We start from the raw sequence: 21,532 nt of genomic DNA on the forward strand, positions 1-21,532 counted from the left end.
ATAAATTCTAAAAAAGCACATTAAATATAATGCATGCTAATTTTTGTAGATTTAATTATGAGAAAAAACTAATTACATGAATTATTCAATTCTCTTATCCAATAACCTAGAGTGTTCACTACATGATAATCAACTTGTTATAACAAACATAATCTTTAAAAGAAGATTTGTACATCAGACATGTAATGAAAATTTTTATTTTCTTTTTCATTGCCATTATTCAAGAAAAAGTAGTCAATTTACCTTCCTTCAATCGAAAAATTGAATGTAACAAACAATGAACTAAGTAAAAATATGCAACATTGAAATGAAAAATAATACTTACCAAACAACAAATAATGTCCATGACGCCTTTAACCTTCTTGAAGAATGCATCGAATGCACTAAAATGATTAAATTCTAATTCAGATACTATATTCTCCAACAATTTACCGTCAATAAATTAACAAAACAACATACATATTCTTTCTCACACAAGTAGGTTTATTTTACCTCATGAATGTTGAGCAGACTTTTCGTCCAAATGAAAAACTCTAGAATTATTTATCACCTGTTGCGTTAAAAATATAAATTTTCGATGAAAAGAATGAAACAAAACATGTAATATTAGTTCTATCTATATACATATATGTCTAAAATTTATTGATCAAAAGAAACATGAAAAATTTGAAGAAGAATTTTGTGAGATAAATCAATTCACATGCTATTGTCATGAAAAGACATCAAAATAATGTATTTTGTTGNAATTAAAAGGAGTATATACTCCTTAAAATGAGTATAAAGAATCTATGAGATTTTTTTATCCAAATATTTTTTTTTCTAGATAGAATAAATGAAATAATAAGTTCTAAATTTAATCAATAAAAACATAAAGTTGCAGAATATAAAAATATTAAGCAATACCATTTTTCTTCTTCAACGCTTCCTCTTCTTTCGTTATTAGGGGGTATTTATTTACAAATATGAAATCACACCATGATTTTATTTTCATACAAGTAGTAAATCATTTATAAATTCTAAAAAAGCACATTAAATATAATGCATGCTAATTTTTGTAGATTTAATTATGAGAAAAAACTAATTACATGAATTATTCAATTCTCTTATCCAATAACCTAGAGTGTTCACTACATGATAATCAACTTGTTATAACAAACATAACCTTTAAAAGAAGATTTGTACATCAGACATGTAAATGAAAATTTTTATTTTCTTTTTCATTGCCATTATTCAAAAAAAAGTAGTCAATTTATCTTCCTTCAACCGAAAAATTGAATGTAACAAACAATGAACTAAGTAAAAATATGCAACATTGAAATGAAAAATAATATTTACCAAACAACAAATAAATGTCCATGACGCCTTTAACCTTCTTGAAGAATGCATCGAATGCACTGAAATGATTAAATTCTAATTCAGATACTATATTCTCCAAGAATTTACCGTTAATAAATTAACAAAACAACATACATATTCTTTCTCACACAAGTAGGTTTATTTTACCTCATGAATGTTGAGCAGACTTTTTGTCCAAATGAAAAACTCTCTAGAATTATTTATCACCTGTTGCGTTAAAAACATAAACTTTTGATGAAAAGAATGAAACAAAACATGTAATATTAGTTCTATCTATATACATATATGTTTAAAATTTATTGATCAAAAGAAACATGAAAAATTTGAAGAAGAATTTTGTGAGATAAATCAATTCACATGCTATTGTCATGAGAAGACATCAAAATAATGTATTTTGTTGGAAATATCATGTATATAATTTTATCAATGGAACTCTTCAAATTCTTTAACTTAAAATTAAATAAGAGATGTTTTAAAATGTTTGAACTTCATTTGTTTGAATGACTATTTATCTTTCATTATATCTTTATTACTTTAATGTTTATTATCTAATTATTTATTAAAAATACTTTTACATTTTAAAAAATAGAAAAAATATATAAGTGAAGGGTAAAATGGTAATTCAACTTTGTGGTTAGAAGCTTCCCACTTATAATAATATATGATTTTATGTACTAAAAGATATATTCTTTAGGCTTATTTTTGCTAAAGAATCTCGGATTTTTGCTTGAGTTTCCAGCTCATCGAAGACATGATCCTTATATTTGAATTTGTTAGTAGGGTTAAGCTTACTTTCAAGAATAAAATGGTCCTAAATAGAGCGAGATAGATATAGATAACAGAGAAAACGATACAATACAATATAATACGATACATTATGAGGCAACCATCCGAACAATACAATATAATACGATACATTATGAGCCAGAGGGTAGAGGTTGCTATGTCTAAAGCTAATTTATTATTTGCCACAAAACTACAGAAATCAATTGTAACTTATTATGTATTATGAAGAAACAGATGCATCCATTGAAATTTGCCAGAACATCAATGCTAACTTGCTAATTAACTTGTCCAACTCTCTGCACAGACAAATTGAGTTTTTGAACATTTAGGAAAAAAACAAACAATTGAGCAATAGATACAGAAATAGTGTTGTTCCTGATATAAAACAAAAGATTTTGATGCATACATACCTGGTTTATTTGCTAATTCATTCTTACACCACGTCTTTGACGTCTCTTCTTTTGCCTTTTTCGCTTCTTAGCAGCAATTTGTTGAGCAATATCTTCAGCAAAATTCACATACCATTTTGGTTTTTCCAGCAGAAACATTAGTCCTCCTATCAACAATCCAAATATCATACCACAACCATAACCTATTACAACTGCTTCCCAAGTGAACCCGCTCATAAAAAATGAATCATCATCACTATCATCGTGTTCAAGTGGTGACTCATTATTGTTTCCACACTCCTTTGACAGTGGAAATCCACATAAATCAGGATTTCCACAATACGAATCATTTGGAAATGTATTGAACTGTTTCCCAATAGGAACGCGCCCAGCCAGATGATTGTAGGAAAGGTTTAAGACCTCAAGAAATGTCAAACTCGACAATTGACCTGGAATTTCTCGTATGAGTCTGTTCCACGAGAGATCTAATGCTTCGAGCTGCTGCAACTTTGTAAATTCTGCAGGAATATGACCACGGAAGCTGTTGTGGGATAGGTTTAGTAACACAAGTGACCTCAGACTTCCAATGGATTTTGGAATATCTCCTTCAAACCTGTTGCTTGATAAATCAACACTCGTCATGATTGACGTGATTCTCATATCATACTCATTACCTTTTATCACTAAACTAACATGGTAAAGGTAATCTGTGTCATTGCTTTTACTTACTTGAGTAATTCCTGTATTTTCTTCATCCAAATCCATCATACCTCTGAAACTTTTGAAAAGACTAGATGGCAAAGTTCCAGTGAACCCATTAAAGGAAAGGTCTAGGATCCGTAACTCAGGAAATGGAAATTCGGACTCCAAATCACCAATTGGACCGTAAAAGAGATTTGATTTAAGAATCAGAACTTGTAGGTTTGCAAGTTTCTCGAGCCATATGGGGAACGTGTCATTCAACTTGTTGTTCCCCAAATCAAGAGCTACCAAGCTTGTACAGTTAACCAAGGATCGCGAGACTTGTCCCCTCAATTGATTGCCATATAAACCAAGATACTCTAACCCTGTAGGTAAGAATCTTGGTATCTCTCCATGAAAATTGTTCATCCGCAAGTCTAAAATAGAAATGACGCTACTGGAGTTACCCAAACAGTCTGGGATTGAACCACTGAAATTGTTGTGAGCCAAAATGAGGAATTCAAGGCTAATCATGTCACAAATGGATTGATTTAAAGTCCCTTGAAGAAAATTGTTCTCCAAATTAAGGTATCGTAAGGAGCCTGAGTGCCATACTTGTTTTTCAAAGCCTGTGAGGAAGTTATGAGAGAGATCCAGGCTATCCATGCTTGTAGAAAACATCCAATACGGAATTTCACCTTGCAGCTTGTTGTATGATAGATCAATATATAAGTATTCTACATAATTGGTCTTGAGCTCATTTGGCAATTTCCCGGTTAATTGATTGTGTTGAACAGATAAAAAACTCAAGGATGGAAGATGGAATAACCAAGGGGGTGTTACGCCAGTGATGTAATTGAAGGACAAATCAAGGTTTCGTAGATCTTGAAGTCCACTTATATTAGAGGGAAGTGAACCAGTTAGTGAATTGTTTTGCAAGTATAATAATTCAAGGCGTGTCAAGGTTGCAATGGAATAGGGGAGGGGGCCGGTGAACTTGTTATTGTCTAAATATAAAGTATGTAGCTCCGAAAAGTTGGCAAAGATGTCTGGAATCGAGCCTTCAAAATTATTGGAAGAGAGATATAAGGAGTCAAGTTTATTCTGCTTTCCGATACTTGAGGGAACATTTCCAGTGAAGCTGTTATCTGAAAGTTCCAGCTCTGTGATTGCAGTGAGGTTGCCAATGGATTCTGGAATTGAGCCTTGAAAATGGTTGGAAGAGATATCTAAACGAACGAGTTTGTTTAATTTTGAGATAGTTGAGAGAACAATACCAGTAAAGCTGTTACCTGAAAGTGTCAACTCTCTGATCGCAGTGAGGTTGCCAAGGGATTCTGGAATCGAGCCAGATAAATGGCAATACAAGAGGTTCAAATAGCAAAGAGAATGGAGATTACCAATAGAATCAGGTAGCTTCCCAAAAATACCAGTATAAGAGAAGTCCAACTCTAAAACACTTTTACTGAAATTCCAATAGAAATTTGGCAAAGTGCCTGTTAACGACGGATTATCTCCCAACCTCAGCACTTGCAAGTTTGGTAGATGAAAAATCTGAGACTCAGTTATGTTCCCAAACATGCCAGTTCCTTGAAGACTTAAGTACCTAAGGGAGGAAGAAAGGTTCTTAGGTAACTCATTTATGTTCTCAAAAACGTCCACGTTGTCAAGCAACAATACCTCCAAATTGGTTAAGTCTTGAAGCAAACTTCTGAACGTTGTTAAACCAACAGTGAAATGCCAGGAGAGGTCAAGTGAAACCAATTTAGACAAGTTTGTTAATCCTGCTGGGATCTGCATCTCCCTTATCATATTTCCATAATGCGAAAGATTGAGATGCGTCAAACTAGTGAGTTGACTAATGCTATTTCCAAGTGGAAACCCACTCAACTCATTGAAGGCAAGGTTGAGTCTTTGGAGATGACCAAGTTTTTTGAGGGTGCTGTTAGCATTGATGGTTCCGCTAACAAAGCTGCAAGAAAGATCGAGGCCTATGACATGACCTGTAAATCCATTGCAAGTAACACCACCCCATTCACAACAATCTCTTGTAGCATTCCAGGACAAAGTCTTGGCTACGGCCTCACTGTCACAATCATAGCGATAAGCATATGGCTCAACGGTGAGGCCTTGCTTAAGTTGAAGCAAATAAAAAGCTTCATCGCGGGCACAGAGATGTTTCCCAGCATATGTAAGCTGACATTGTTGGACGAAAAGTATAAAAAGAGAGTGGAAACAGAAAGCAGTTATCAATTTTTGGTATTGCATTGGATATATTATATTATATCTAACTAGCTAGTAACTTATTATATATATATATATATTGTGTGTGAAAATGCATTTTTGTTGTTGATCCAAGTCAATTACCTTTTGAAAAAGTGTACGCGTTTATCTTTCTTAAAAGAAAATGACATTAATATTTAACAACCATACAAAAAGAATAGGTTCAAATATTATAGTAAAAAAAGTGAATGTGCTGCTAGTTTAGCAATAATACAAAAAGTGTTAAATTTTGAAAGTGTCAACTGTGTGATTGCAGTGAGGTTGCCGATGGAATTTGGGATCCGAGCCTAGAAAATGGTTGGAAGAGAGATGTAAATCAACGAGTTTGTTTAATTTTGAGATAGTCGAGAGACCATTTCCAGTGAAGTTGTTACCTGAAAGTATCAACTCTCTGATTGCAGTGAGGTTGCCAATGGATTCTGGAATCGAGCCTCGAAAATGGTTATCATATAGATGTAAATGAACAAGTTTGTTTAACTTTGATATAGTTGAAAGAACATTACCAGAATTTTTATAAGGTAAAGTTGTATGAGAATTTTTATGCAGTATATATTTTTGAAATTTCTCATTTTGCTGTGTTACACCTTACACCTTACTTCATGGACTCATTTTCCTGTCTTTGTTGTAAATTTTTCTCTTTTATATCTACAAAATATATCCTCATCAGGAATTTTTGCTACTCCTTTTTTTTTTTTTTAGGTTTGTTGGTTTTACTTTTTGTGTGCCTTAATTTGAATTTGTTGGTAGGGTTTAGCTTTTTTTCTACAACAAATTGGTCCCATATAGATAACAGAGGACGAACTAACAATACAATATAATACGATACATTACGACACAACTATCCAAACAGAGTAAAGAGGTTGATGTGTGTAAAGCTAATTTACTATTTCACATAAAACTATAGAAATCAACTGTAACTTAATATGTATTTGACATAAAGTGAAGAAACAGATGCATCCATTGATAAACTTGTCCAACTCTCCATCAACCTTTCTGCAGAGACAAATTGAGTATTTAAAGGACTTAATGAGTTTCTGAATATTTAGGAAAAAATAAACAATTAACATACATTTATTCAACAGAAAGTTTTGATGCATATATACCTGGTTTATTTGCTAACTCATTCTTACACCATGTCTTTGACGTCTCTTCTTTTGCCTTGTTCGCTTCTTAGCGGCAATTTGCTGAGCAATATCTTCAGCAAAATTCACATACCATTTTGGTTTTTCCAATAGAAACATAAGTCCACCAATCAACAATCCAACTATCATACCACAACCATAACCTATTGCAACTGCTTCCCATGTAAACCCGCTCATAAAATATGAATCATCATCATCATCATCGTGTTCAAGTGGTGACTCATTTTTGTTCCCACACTCCTTTGACAGTGGAAATCCACATAAATCAGGATTTCCACAATACGAATCATTTGGAAATGTATTGAACTGTTTCCCAATAGGAATGCGCCCAGCCAGATGATTGTAGGAAAGGTTTAAGACCTCAAGAAATGTCAAACTCGACAATTGACCTGGAATTTCTCCTATGAGTCTGTTCCATGAGAGATCTAATGCTTCGAGCTGCTGCAACTTTGTAAATTCTGCAGGAATATGACCACGGAAGCTGTTGTGAGACAGGTTGAGTAACACAAGTGAGCTCAGATTTCCAATGGAATTTGGAATATCTCCTTCAAACCTGTTGCTTGATAAATCAACACTCGTCATAATTGATGTGATTCTCATATCAAACTCATTGCCTTTTATCACTAAACTAACATGGTAAAGGTAATCTCTGCGTGTCCTATTCCTAGCTCGACTAATTCCTGATTTTCCTTCATCCGCATCCATCATACCTCTAAAGCTTTTGAAAAGATTAGATGACAAAGTTCCAGTGAACCCATTGAAGGAAAGGTCAAAGATTCGTAACTCAGGAAATGGAAATTCAGACTCCAAATCACCAATTGGACCGTGAAAGAGATTTGATTTCAGAATCAAAACTTGTAGGTTTGGAAGTTTCTCGAGCCATATTGGGAACGTGTCATTGAGCTTGTTGTTCCCCAAATCAAGAGCTACCAAGCTTGTACGGTTAACCAAGGATCGCGGGACTTGTCCCCTCAATTGATTGCCATATAAACCAAGATACTCTAACCCTCTAGGTAAGAATGTTGGTATCTCTCCATGAAAATTATTCATTCGCAAGTCTAAAATAGAAATGAGCCTATTGGAGTTACCCAAACAGTCTGGAATTGAACCATTGAAATTGTTCTGAGCCAAAATGAGGAATTCAAGGTTAATCAAGTCACAAATGGATTGATGCAGAGGCCCTTGAAGAAAATTGTTCTCCAAATTAAGGTAGGACAAGTACTCTGAGTGCCACACTTGTTTTTCAAAGCCTGTGAGGAAGTTATGAGAGAGATCCAGACTATTCATCACCATAGACAACATCCAATAAGGTATTTCTCCATGCAGATTGTTGTACGAAATATCAATAAATGGTACCGAGGTACTCCTGTTGAGCTCATTTGGCAATTCCCCAGTACATTTATTTGCTTGAACACTTAAAGACATCAAGGATGGTAATTGGAATAACCAAGGGGGTGTTGCGCCAGTCAAATGATTGAAGGACAGATCAAGATTAAACAGGTTTTGAAATCCGCTTATATTAGAGGGAAGTGGACCAGTTAGTGAATTGTTTTGCAGCTCTAAACCATCAAGGTGTGTCAAGGTTGCAATTGAATAAGGGAATGGGCCAACGAAATTGTTACTGTGAAAATCTAAACTATACAGCTCTGAAAAGTTGGCAAAGGTGTCTGGAATCGAGCCTTCAAAATTATTGGAAGAGAGAGATAAGGAGTCAAGTTTATTCAGCTTTCCGATACTTGAGGGAACATTTCCAGTGAAGCTGTTATCTGAAAGTATCAACTCTCTAATTGCAGTGAGGTTGCCAATGGATTCTGGAATGGAGCCTCGAAAATGGTTGGAAGAGAGATGTAAATTAACGAGTTTGTTTAATTTTGAGATAGTTGAGAGAATATTACCAGTGAAGTTGTTACCTGAAAGTATCAACTCTCTGATTGTAGTGAGGTTGCCAAAGGATTCTGGAATCGAGCCAGATAAATGGCAATTAAAGAGGTTCAAACGCCAAAGAGACTGGAGAATACCAATAGAATCAGGTACCTTGCCAAAAATACCGGTATAAGAGAAGTCCAACTCTAAAACACTTTTACTGAAATTCCAGTGGAAATTTGGCAGAGTGCCTGTTAACGACGGATTATCTCCCAATCTCAGCACTTGCAAGTTTGGTAGATGAAAAAGCTGAGAATCAGTTATGTTCCCAAACACGTTGGTGCCTTGAAGACTTAACTTCCTAAGGGAAGAAGGGAACTTCTTAGGTAACTCAAATGATGCATACACATAGTCAAACAACAGTACCTCTAAGTTGGTTAAGTTTTGCAGCAAACTTGTGAAGGTTGTTCGGCCAACTTGTATGTAACTTCCGGAGAGATCAAGTGAAATCAACTTAGACAACTTGCATAACCCTGGTGGAATCATCTTCCTTTCGTTAAATATTCCAGAATCCGAAAGATTGAGATGCGTCAAGCTACTGAGTTCACTAATACTATTTCCAAGTGGAAAGTCATTGAACTCATTGGAGGCAAGGTTGAGTCTTTGGAGATGACCAAGTTTTGTGAGGCTATTGTTAGCATTGATGGTTCCAATAAGAAAGCTGCAAGAAAGGTCGAGGCCTATGACATGACCCGTCAATCCATTGCAAGTGACACCATCCCATTCACAACAATCTCCTGTAACATTCCAGGACAAAGTCTTGCTTCGGGCCTTGTTTTCACAGTCATAAGCATTTGGATCAACGGTGAGTCCTTGCTTAAATTGAAGCAAATAAAAAGCTTGATCGCGAGGACAGAGATGTTTCCCAGCATATGCAAACTGAGATTGTTGGACAAAAAGTGAATAGAAGCAGAAAGCTATTAGCAATTGTTGGTACTCCATTGCATATATCTAACTAGCTACAAACTGCTACTTATAGTAGCAGGGCTCGTTCCCAGAACTAGTATTTATCAATAATGCATTATTGACTTGGTACACGCACCCAAGTCAATATTGGACAATTCCTTAGCCAAATTCACACATCATGTAGACTTGAAATCGAAAACGTATACATATTCCTCTAGATACCTATGACTCATGCAAGATATATTTCACCACCCTATCAACCATGTCTTCTTCTTGCACAACTCATTAAGTGGAGAGACTTGTGCATAATATTCAAATGTCATAATTAGTTCACGATAAAAGATCATTATTTTTCTATGTTAATGGTTTTGGAACAATTTTCCATTGCAAAAAGTCTACACCTTTATATTTCTAAAATGAAAAGGCATAGCCACTAATTAACAACCATAGAAGAAGCTTCTTCCAATGAAATTACATAGTAACAGCAAAGAATAGGGTCAAGAACTAGATAAACTAATTAAGCATAATATCCATATTTTCGATATATATACACTATATTGTTAAGAACATTTCGAAAAGTGTTATTTCAAAATTTTAAAGTGCTATACTTTTTTAATCGAAGAAGGGTCTAAAATACTCTTATAGTATCAGAATTAGTATAAAAATGCCCCTCGTTAACCTTTTGGCCTCAAAATACCCTTGGGGTTAACCTTTAGGGACATATTATTCCATTTTAACTGACGAACTATTTAATCCATATATCTAATTATTTCATTTAGTACGTGACATGTCATAATTGGTTGGAAATTTAATTAAATTGCTTTGAAATTGCAGAGTAGCAGCAAAGAATAGGTGAAACTAGGTTTTTATTATTTGCCTCATGCCTAAATATTTTATACCATCGATCTATTTATTATAATCGACTATAATGAGTAAATCTTTTATTTTGCAGGACACTGTATCATATTTATATTTACTTGGAAAAATTTATTTATAACTGTATATCAACGTAATTTGATTTTGTAAATAAAATAAACAAACACCTTGACCTTATCACACGCACCCTTAAACCAAATTATAAGTTTGTTTCAATTATGACGATTCATGCGCACTAATAATACATGAGTTAACAATTCACGTGAATACAATAGCTTCTGCTCAAATTCGCACGACTTGAAATAGAAAGTACATATATATAGATGACTTCCTTCGAATACACAATTAAAAGAACAAAATTGAGAATTCAGATCTTTGTGATCAATTCAGTTATAGCTTCTACACTGTCGATTATAATTTGCTTCGATATAAGACTCGATGTAACGGGGGTGTAAATGTAATTTCTTGCACCATCAAAGAAAAAAGAAGAAATTTACAACTGATTACAGTTGATACAGTAATTCCGCAAAAGAAAAGGGGAGCGTCCTTACTCTTTCATCGAACATCGCTATGCTATGGAATTGTTACCACCACAAAACCCTTTACGAAGAATTTAACAGTTGAACATGTTCTGTTATTGCATCAGGACAGGACTGAGCTTGAAGAAGCTCCAAACGAGCAGAATGTGGCGTAAACTGCAATATGTAGTCTTCATCTGAAATCACAACATCGTTCACAAACAAACGAACTAAGCATCAGAGATCTGAAAAGCATTTCAAATGACGACACACTAGAGAAGTTATACGCGTGTACTTACTTTCTTTTACTGTCCCGTAGAGCCAGCACAAGACTTCATCTGCAAATGCTAAGCATACTCCACCCTACCACAGCAACAGCCAGGAGACGTGAGAAACTGGAGCTTGATTACCAGGCATTTATGCATGTCGAAACAGAGAGATTAATTACCTGCCAGTAATTTTTCATTTTTACTCTGTGTGTAATATCTTTAGTTCTCAATCTTTCTGTGCGGACAAGACGACCAGCATCATCCCTACACAATTACAGATTCATAAGGTTAACCTAGTGTCACTTGTCAAAAAATAACTGAAGAAATTTAACTTAGGTTGTAACCAGTCGCTGTAAGAACACACTAGCAATAAAAGATCATGAAGAAGATTACTAAGCATTTCTTTATTAAATAAGTAAAAATTTTCATCACTAAATACCAACAATCCCTTTTTTTTTTGGTGAGAAAAACAACATTTGTATAGACGAAAGAGAAGAATCTTGTAACACTAAGTTGCATAACAACAACTGACCCAGTGTAATCCCATAAAAGTGAGGTCTGGGAAGTGGGGGGATGTACGTAGACCTTACCTCTAAGTTGCATAACAAATAAAAGAAAAAGAGCAAGATATGTCCCTCAAGCCTTAAAAAAGGAAAAGGAAAAGCAAAGACGGAAGATCACAGCATGTAAATTTACCTAAAACCAACAACAATATAAGGTACACCCGCGAGAAATGACTGGATCTGCAATAAAGAGAATATACATGAGCAAAGTAAATAGACAGCTAAAAAGCTTCAAACAAACGACAATCTACAAACAGTTTAAGTAAAGTTGAAAGGAAAAATAAAAATATTAAGATATACTAGGTCAAGGCCGCATGTTGCAGGACTCAAACCTATGACCTAAGTCACAAGTCCCTCAACCTTCGCCACTTGTACTAAGCCCTGAGGGCTGAAATATATGGGCACATTGTCTTTTGCTAAATGAAGTATAATCTTTAAAACTATCACATTGATTCCTTGCTATATTTAACAGTGCTCTGTGAATTTACTAGATTCTGGATAAGTGATTGCATGAATCAAGTTAAATCAATAATCAAGTTTGAATTGATCAAAGATAGAAACAATTTAAGTTTCGGACTTTTCTGAACTCGAGAGAAAAATTAGTACTCTCGCGGTCCCATTTTAACTATTATTTTGGCTAAAAAAGATCATCCTAGAATTCAAGACTGAAGTAGAAATTGTTTCCACTCCACCTTAAATGTTAAAAGTACTCCCTGTGTCCCCACTGTTTGACTAGACACAAAGTTCAAGAAAGAAAACTTTTGATATTTGTGGTGTAAAACAAACCTCAGATGCGTGTCAATAAATCATTTCACTAATGGTAAAAGGAAATTTTTTAAGTTAAGTTATCCTACTCATAGAAAGGTGGCATACTTCTTGGGACAGACTAAGACAAAAAGTGTGCCAGATAAATTTAGTTCTATTTAATACTGCTCAGTACTCAAAAGGGATATAATAAATAGGGGTAACTTAATAAAGTATATCTTGTATTTATTAATTTCTTGATGGCCGTGAAAAGAGCTACATCTGATAGTTAAAACGGGGCTGTGGGAGTATTTCTTAGCATCCACAATGAAACAGGATAAGATGGAAACCCATTACATGATGGCAGAAAGCAAAGCTTCACTAAATTTCCTTGTCTAGATAGAACTTCCCTAATTCATGCATATAAACTTAAATTTGGAGATGTCAACAACGCTAAGGAGGTCTGCATTTATCATATTTATCAATAGTTCCACCTTCTAGCACAAACTTAACGTTTCTGTTTCTTCTTTTTTTTTACTTAGGAAAAATAACTCATACTGCTGACGTACTATTTCACAAGGACTGAAACCTTAACTCCTCAGTCCATCCAAAAAAGAACACGTCTACTCAAGAAGAGAATTTATGTGATTGTTACTTCATTACTTTCATTCCTATACACCTCCCCCCTCTTTCTTCCCTTTTCAATTATTTATTTGCCTCCTATCTCTTCTTTTTTCTTTTGGGTGCATATTTGTCTCCTATCTCACACATCTCTTAACGTAATTAAGTTTTCACTTGGAATAGCTTGCAACATAGAAAAACTTATCCTTGTGTGAATGTGTAATTGATTTGCCATTTAAAGCACACATAAATACGAATACGTATAAGATGCATGAAAGAATCTGCTAAAGAGTATGAAAGATGTGTTTCCATTGTCAATACCCAAAACTTGAGCAATTTCTCCCTCTCGTATTTTTCCTCGGTATGATATTCCAGCTGTAAATAACAGAAATAAGGTATAAAGTTAAAAATCAGAAAAGAATGAAGAGGCAAAGAGATCCCAACAGGAAGGCATACCTCGCGACTAGTCTTTAATTCCACATAAAACCTCCTCCCATCATCAGTTGAATCACAGCAGTCCATTTCAGCCCCCATTAAAACACGATGTGCTCCTAATTTTGTCTTAACTACAGAACAAAACTCAACATTGGCATCAACATGATGTATCCCTTCTCCATCAGATCGCCTAGGATCTTCTGTTGCAAGGCTCTCGAAACAATATCCCCAGTAACACCTTGATTAAAGGAGCAATAAAAGAAGCCTTATTCAAACATGAAAAACATATTTAGTCAATGCTTCTACTACATAATAACAGATACTTTGTAAACAAACTTTCTTATAAGCAAAAAAAGTACTTTTTCTGAAAAAGCAGATTACTTTATCATGTTGTCAAATTTTAAGTTGAATGGCTATTTTGATCATAATATAGTTTGTGACCAACTAGAATTATTTGATATCTTTTCAGTTCCACATATACTAAATTCTTTCAACAAATTAAAAGAGAAGAATTTATTCCAACAGACTCTTTGTCATAAACAGTATAAAATGGATTATAAATTATTCATAGTACTGAATTCACTGAAGAACTTTGTAATTAGCAATTTATGTCAGCCAAATATTAATTAAAACAGAGGCAAGGGATCCCAACATCATAGTTAAGCCAGCAAAAAGGAAAATAAAATGGGAAGATGGAGCAAAGGAGAAAAATTCTATCTGAACTCCATCTTTAATCAGGAATATAGAAATCAGTAGCTCTTTAGTTTAGTGAGCCTTAAAGTTATTTTGGCTGGAGAGTTATTATAGGATCTAAACTCAGCCAACTAAAAAATATAAACCTTCTGAGACCGATCACATTATCCACAAAAAGTATGCACAGTTTTTCTAAAAAGCAAGAATTCAGGAAACATTCAAGAACCTTCTCCGGTCAAGCACACTCTGTGGCCGTTCTGGCAGTTTATGTACGTCAAGATACACAACCCCCTTTCTTTTGTGCACTCCCATTTCCCAAGGTTCATTCCTGAGATAAGCAGTAGCCATTATCTGCAAACAAAAAGGACACCAAGACGAGTGTTCACAGACTAAAGCATTATGTCAACTGAAAACTATAACTAGTTCTTGCCATCAAAGGCATCAAATGACCAGGTATATAAGTGAGTATTAATAATAATTTGTGCCAGTTAAAAAAACAGTTATTGCTGAAAAAATGAACTATTAACATATTGCAGCTTAATGATCTTCTCCATAATATCGAAGCATCAGTCAGAGGAGATTCAAAGTACCTTATTGAGGTTGTTGCGGTAAGTCTGACACAAGGAAAAGGAAAAAAGCAAACAACGTTAAATCAATTGCCAAACACATGGAATTCTGATAACGAATTAAAAAAACAGAACTTTCTTACCACGAAATGCATTCTATCAAGTGGAATATTTTTATTCCTGATACTGGCCAATAAGTCGCCAAAACCTTGAGAACCCAAATCTTCCAAAGAGACATATCTGTCAGATTTTACACATGTGCAGATAGAAAACAGAAAAACTCTGAGCCTAACCAACAAGCATCTAAAAGTTTCATATTCTCATATGTCATCCCTCTAGCATATACCTTTCTTCTCGGTAAAAGTGTCAAAACCTTGATTCAGGTCTGCCCCAACATCTTCAGTAATTAGACGCTTGAATAGCCTCTGATAATACAAAGGGAATGTGCTATTATGATTGGTCATTCTGGGGTTTGTATATTGAGATGTCATTGGAAAAAAAAAAAGACAATGCTTACCAAGCTGCGATCATCAAAGAAGACATCTCCACCTTCAACTCGACTGAAGCACGCAAGTTCACATGGCTATTTATCCCATAAATTAATTATAATAAATTAGAAGAAAAACCAGTCTTACATGCAATGGGTGTTAAAATGTCGAGGGACCAAGAAGGTCAGAATTAATAAAGGATATGTAAGAGGGAAGGGGATCATACAACACCACAATCCATTCCTCCTCCAATCAGGAGCAGTCCACTCAAGTTCACACATGTCATGACTAACAACCAAAGTTTTTGCGGGAGAATGTAGTGTTTCATAGGCTATGGTAAGGGACGAGTTGATCCCTTCAGCAGAGAATTATTAAAATTATTTAAAAATATATTTTAGGGAAAAAAATACAGTACATAGAGAATGAATGAACCTCTAGCACTAGATAACTTAATTTGTTTAAATTGCAAACTACTTAGCAGCAGTATGGAGTCCAAATGGAGCAGGAATAGATATGGTAGACCCACATAGCTGACCCCAAATAATTTGAGACTCAGGTGAAATTGTTGTTGTTTATACAGAATCGATGAACCCACTTGACACGATGGTTAAACCCCAGTACACCAACAAAAGCTTAATTTAAAGTTAAAGTAGTGCATTCGATCAGCCCAGGTAGCTTTAAAAACAGCTTGGCAGAAGTCCATGTGCTTAGCTAGGATAGTTTGGCAACAAAAAGGAGAAAACCAGGGAAAGAATCTACCTCTTGAAAAGCTATACATTTTCTTGCTAATGTTTCTTCACTCTTTGCAAACTTCAATTCAGACACAAAGCGTTCATCACGATGGCCATTGAAAAACTTGGAACCATAACCATAGTTCTGCCTTGGGGGATAAGGTCCCGGTCGCGGAAGGATGCCGGCTCCTCTATCATTTTGCCAGCGACCCCGGCCAATTCCTCCTCTTGGTTGGTGGTTATTGTTACGTATAGGGGGTAAAACTGCAAAAGAGAATGAGAAAGAAGAGCTTAAACAACAATCCGATCGATTTCTTTTCTGTAGAAGAAAGTTCCTACGGATATGGAGCCATAGGCTTTTCCTTTGAAGCTTCTCAAAAGCTAAATCACTGTTTCTCATAACACAATTAAGATCAGCATTCTTCTTTCACAGTTCCAAACCAATCACTAATTATTCAATTGTTTTTAGCTTACACAACACTGTGCCAATATAGGCACATGAGTATTAACTTATGTAGATTATATATGGACATTGAATAGATTTTTCACGAAGCAGCTAAGTCAAAACCATCAAGACGCTATTTAAATTCATGTACAATTCTACTTTAGATCTCTCATATAACAGCAAGCATGACCCGTGTTGGCACTTTGAGTAACGGTTTTGAACGGCAAGAGATTTTCTGCTTAGAAATTAGAATCATGAATATCCACAACTCTTTGATAGCTTTTCACTATGCCAATTCTCTTAAACAGCAGATTGAGTTATCTGTGAGATTTCAAACTGACAATGAACGGCACATCACCAAATCCAGAAAAAACTCACTAGATGATACCTATCACTATAGCAATAAGCATTAACAAGCTACTTCAGTACCACATATCAATCAGAAGCACAACAACAAAAGTTGCTAGGCTGCAACAATGGACTACATCCCATCGGAATCTATTTTGTTTCACAAATAGAATTATGCAATAAGAACAATCAGTTTCATCAAAAAAATCTAAATTATTCCAAATGTAAATGAATCAGCTTATGGCTTCTCTCTTCTACAGCAGAATTCATGGATTGAAAAACATGGGCTGATAAAACCCCTTTTCACCTTTCTGCTCCCCAATTAAAAACTGGAGGCTTAAGAATCTGTAAACATAATTCCTTCCTCTCGTCTGTTTCTTTGTGAAAAAAGTTCAAAAAACAAAGAAAGAATTCATGTGTTATCCAGCATAACAACCAACCCATACAGAAACGCAAAATAGAAACAAAACAAACTCACTCCAACCACACTAGAGACCAGAAAAGAAATTTTGGGGAAGATAAAAAAAACAGTGTATTTACTCCAAAGTCGAATAAATCGAACTAACAGAAGCAAAATACTCAAAAGTTCCAAAATCAAACAATTAGAAACATCCAAATATCAACCAGAGCAAACAAAAGGCAAGCTTAAATGGCCAAAAATCAGCTGGAATCGTAGAAGCGAAGTTCTCAAATCAATCAAACAGAGCAAAAACCTGCAAAGTTCCAAAATTTAACCCTCAAAAAACATTTCAAAATTACCCTCCTCTCTAAGACCAACCAAATCCCCAATCAAAAATATCCCAAAACAAGCTCAAAAGCTACCCTCTACCCTCAGAAAGTAGGGTAAGGTCTGCTTAACACTCTATCCTCTCCGAAACCCACTTATGGAATTACGTTGTAGTTGAGCTCAAAACCTAGAAATGAAGTGCTCAAGTAACTGAAAAGTTTCAAACTTTAACCCTTCAAAACACTTAAGAAAAGAAAAACTCATCTATCAAACCAATTTAACATTGCAGCAAAATGTTAACAAAAAAGGGACAAGATAAACAAATTACCAGGAACTGGGAAACGACTCTTGGAAAGTGTTTTAGCATAATCTTCGTTATCAGACCCAAAAAGGTCCTTATAATCATCATCATCCTCTTCATTCTGATGATACCCACTACTATTATTGTTATTATAATCGTTATTACTATGAGAAATCACTTCGCCAGTATCATCCTCATCTGCTTCTCTTTCACTACCAGTCCCACTTCCACTACCACTACTTCTACTCCTGTTAGACGATGAAGAATGCGAAGAAGAACCCGATGAAGACGATGAAGATGCGGCGGCGCCGGCGGCGCCTGAAGAAGTAGATGTTGATGACTGTGATGCTGAAGATGGTGATGATCGATTACTGTCTTGCCGTTGCCTTTGTTCTTCTTCATCTTGGTGGTTTGAATAGTTTTCTTCTTCCTGTTGTTCGTCTTCATCATCTTCTTCTTCACCAAATAAACGTTTCAAGCGATTCGTCATCTTCGCCTCCATTGTAGAGGCGGTCGATTGGTGGTATAACGGCGGAGTTGGTGGCTGGTTGGCTGTTTTCCGATTTCGATCTTTGCGTAACAAATTGAGATGTTTTTGGGGAGTTTTTGATATTTATGGAATGTACAGGGGGTATACTGCAAATACTGAAAACTATGATCCATGGGCTTTGAAAAACCTTCTCAAGTCCAATTGTTTGTTAAAGGCCCAATTAGACATTTATATGATGGGCCATTTTGGGCACTAGTGACAATTCTGATTTTGCTTGCGTAAGTATTTGAGTATCTATGTCCACAAATTTTATACGATGATCGATAAATAAAGACGATATTCTTTTTTTAATAAGCACTTTGAGTATTGAAAATCCAAAGAAGAGAATGAAGAAAGTGTAATGGTAATGAAAAAAATGTACCAAAATAACATAGATAATGTGGAATTGAGCACCAATGTAATAAATAAGTATCTGAAAATTTTAAGTAAAGGAGTCGATCACATACAAAATTGGGATTTTAATTTTATATTTTTTTGAATTTGATAATGATATTTTTAAATAATAATTAAGTTGTAAATTTAATATTTTATAAATATATATTATGTTATTCCTTTCGTCTATAATTGTTTGGCAGATATGCTAAAATTAGATGTACAAGATTAATTGTCAATTTAAATAATCAAGAAATAATTAGTCACCTTTTTTCCAAATTTGCCCCTAATGATAGTGTAGTTCAATTGAAAAGTTACGTAGACTTTTAATATTCTTGGTATAGTAGAGTTATATTAGTCAAATTACACTTCATATTAAATTTTCATTGAGGAGTGTGTATGACCTAACATGACAAATAATTATGGACGGAGTGAATATATTTGAGTAAAATCTAGCGAGTTCAACTGGTCCGAGAGGTAAAGCCCCGCCTATGTATTCGAATAGTCAGCATCCAAATTATATTTAGGCCAAATACATATGCAGGTCCCTGAAGTTGTTTGGTTTTTTCCCTCAGATACCTCAACTAACCCAGATTCCAATTGAATCCTTGAACCCCAATAATTTGATCCTTTTAAATATTCTTGGCTGATGTGAAGCCAAATTTGAACAAATTTTTGGTAATTGGACGCTCGAGATGAACCTTCCCCACGTGAAAATTTTGACCAATATACTTCAATCCAATTACACGTCAATGCCACATATTAAATCCTCAAACCGAAAAAACAAATGCACGTCCCATAACTCATGCATGGGTCATTTCACTCGATGAAATTTAAAATTCCAAGAATATTTCAGAGCACAAACTTTTATTAGTCGAACTTCAAAAATGATTCATGAAGTTAAATATCTAAAAGACGTAAATTTTAATGCTCATGAGAGTATTGATCAATTCAGTTCCTGCAATCCTAGGGAAGCTTTAATTATTTTTAAAAAATAAATATACAAAAATAAATATATATCTAAAAAAAAAGACGACAAATAAATATCAGTTACATATTTAAATAAAACATAGTGACTTAAATTAAAAGTCTTGTACTAATATCAAGAAATACACTTAATATGTACAACAACTTTTTCATAATCCAATAAGCTGAATTTTTTAAATTTTGAATCTGCATCATCTCAATATAGTTATGCATGTGTGGAATCAAATCACAATTTGTATGTGTATAAACAAGAACTAATAGATATACGATTGGCTATATACATTTAGGTTTACACGTATTCTATATGTCATGATCTAACCATCTCTTGTTCACTCCTTCTACTATTTTGATATGCCTTAGCATTATTGATAACTGCAATGTCATTGGGCCGTTCTTTTCTTGGATTCAACTCTTGAATAGATTTTTCCTCTTCAATCTCTCTGGATTTTGCAATAGACTCCACATTGACTCGAAATCTTGTGTTGAATCCAACGAAAATTTCAACGATTACCTGCATTAGTGAAATCACGATTAGGAGGGAGAGAGTAAATTTGAAATTCGAATTGGATGTGTATGAGTTATTTTAGGAGAAAATTAGGGAATGGAGAGAGGAGAGATAAAATTATGTTTGTATAAATGAGTATACAAAAATCGGGAAGGCTATTTTTGTTTCGTTATACAAAGTAGTGGTGTGTCCCATATTTAATAGCAAAATATATTAAACTATAGTTACATACAATAATTAAATGAAATTATACCCTCGTTAAATAATAAATTAGTAATATCTACCAACACACCCAATTTTCCCTATTAAATATATCTATGTATATCACACAAAAACATATTAAACTATGTGTTGGCTATGGCATTTGGATAAAATTTTAACTTCAATTTGAAATTTTGATTCCTATCACAAGTTCACCTTAAAGGTGTCGATTCTAAATTCGTGATTTCTATTTTTTTTTTTCTAATTTAAAATTTGGCACATATGTTTATATTTCATAAAAGTAATAATCGTATAATTTTAATTTCTGAAAAAAAATTGAAAGAAAGAAAGAAGACTCATTCTCGACATGAAAATGTTGTTTGTATCATATGAGAGGATTATATTAAAAATAGCTAATTTTTAACTATTATTCATTTATTGAGCTAGTCAAAATCTTTATAAAATTACGTGTATCTGAATGTCTGTAATAACATATAATGTGATCGTAAATTTCAGCTTTATCAATGGAACAATTACATTCATTTCATCAAGCAATGTGGCATATGAAATACTCTCCAAGTTTTGAGGAACTCTATTTGGATGGTTGTTATGTATTGTATTGTATTGTATGTTTGTATTATTTTAATAAATATAATATTTTAGTATATTATATAATCTTCCGTCATTGTATATTGTCACATATCAACAATTTTAAGATAACATCTAAAAAAAGTAGAATACATTGTAAAATTACTACGGTAGGGTGAAGGATTAAAAATGAGACTTTTCATTCCAAATAAATCGTTATTTAAAATGACTTTTTGTTATTACCTAACAATAAACTTAACAATACAATATATACAACAAAATTTGGGTTTTGTCTATATGTATATTTTATGCTAGCTTCAAGCTTTGAGCTTAATCTTAGTTTCGTTAAAGTGATTATATATCCTTCCACTTAATTAAGTAACTTGAATGTGCAATTAATAAGCTTCTAAATCTCTCTTAACGCATGCATAATTACTATGTCAAAATAATTTGGACATTATTTTCTTTGATTGTTTGTGGCATCCTTGCACAAGCAATGACGTACACAAAATTCATTTAAAGAATAAAAATATGACTC

At 34.0% G+C, this 21,532-nt stretch overlaps 3 protein-coding genes across 3 annotated transcripts; all 3 read right to left on the reverse strand.

Moving 5' to 3' along the window:
* Positions 1-2,249: 2,249 nt before the first annotated feature.
* LOC107028230 (receptor-like protein 9DC3) lies at positions 2,250-5,480 on the reverse strand. The gene is made up of 2 exons (XM_015229271.2): positions 2,553-5,480; positions 2,250-2,438 (listed from the first exon to the last, which is right to left on the reverse strand). Exon 1 carries the CDS (start codon positions 5,478-5,480, stop codon positions 2,565-2,567), a length of 2,916 nt encoding a protein of 971 aa, XP_015084757.1. The 3' UTR covers positions 2,250-2,438; positions 2,553-2,564.
* An 854-nt stretch (positions 5,481-6,334) lies between these two features.
* Positions 6,335-9,705, reverse strand: LOC107028223 (receptor-like protein 9DC3). Its single transcript, XM_015229265.2, has 2 exons — positions 6,599-9,705; positions 6,335-6,488 (listed from the first exon to the last, which is right to left on the reverse strand). Exon 1 carries the CDS (start codon positions 9,500-9,502, stop codon positions 6,611-6,613), a length of 2,892 nt encoding a protein of 963 aa, XP_015084751.1. The 5' UTR covers positions 9,503-9,705; the 3' UTR covers positions 6,335-6,488; positions 6,599-6,610.
* A 900-nt stretch (positions 9,706-10,605) lies between these two features.
* On the reverse strand, positions 10,606-18,388 carry LOC107029035 (decapping nuclease DXO homolog, chloroplastic). The gene is made up of 13 exons (XM_015230331.2): positions 17,819-18,388; positions 15,999-16,234; positions 15,269-15,334; positions 15,098-15,176; positions 14,895-14,974; positions 14,776-14,799; positions 14,412-14,536; positions 13,514-13,730; positions 13,379-13,432; positions 11,826-11,872; positions 11,309-11,393; positions 11,160-11,223; positions 10,606-11,057 (listed from the first exon to the last, which is right to left on the reverse strand). The coding sequence occupies exons 1-13, from the start codon at positions 18,291-18,293 to the stop codon at positions 10,945-10,947; spliced, it is 1,665 nt and encodes a 554-aa protein (XP_015085817.1). The 5' UTR covers positions 18,294-18,388; the 3' UTR covers positions 10,606-10,944.
* Between the last annotated feature and the right edge of the window lie 3,144 nt (positions 18,389-21,532).

The sequence above is a fragment of the Solanum pennellii genome, chromosome 8 (assembly GCF_001406875.1).
Source record: "Solanum pennellii chromosome 8, SPENNV200".
Lineage (NCBI taxonomy): Eukaryota > Viridiplantae > Streptophyta > Magnoliopsida > Solanales > Solanaceae > Solanum > Solanum pennellii.

Bases quoted from the DNA above. Each gene is read 5' to 3' on its own strand.
- LOC107028230 (XM_015229271.2), bottom strand. From the start codon at position 5,480: ATGCAATACCAAAAATTGATAACTGCTTTCTGTTTCCACTCTCTTTTT.
- LOC107028223 (XM_015229265.2), bottom strand. From the start codon at position 9,502: ATGGAGTACCAACAATTGCTAATAGCTTTCTGCTTCTATTCACTTTTT.
- LOC107029035 (XM_015230331.2), bottom strand. From the start codon at position 18,293: ATGGAGGCGAAGATGACGAATCGCTTGAAACGTTTATTTGGTGAAGAA. The intron at 16,235-17,818 runs GTAATTTGTTTA...TCTCTTTTGCAG, and splicing joins GAGTCGTTTCCCAGTTCCTG to TTTTACCCCCTATACGTAAC. The intron at 11,873-13,378 runs GTATTGACAATG...TCTTTATTGCAG, and splicing joins AGAAATTGCTCAAGTTTTGG to ATCCAGTCATTTCTCGCGGG.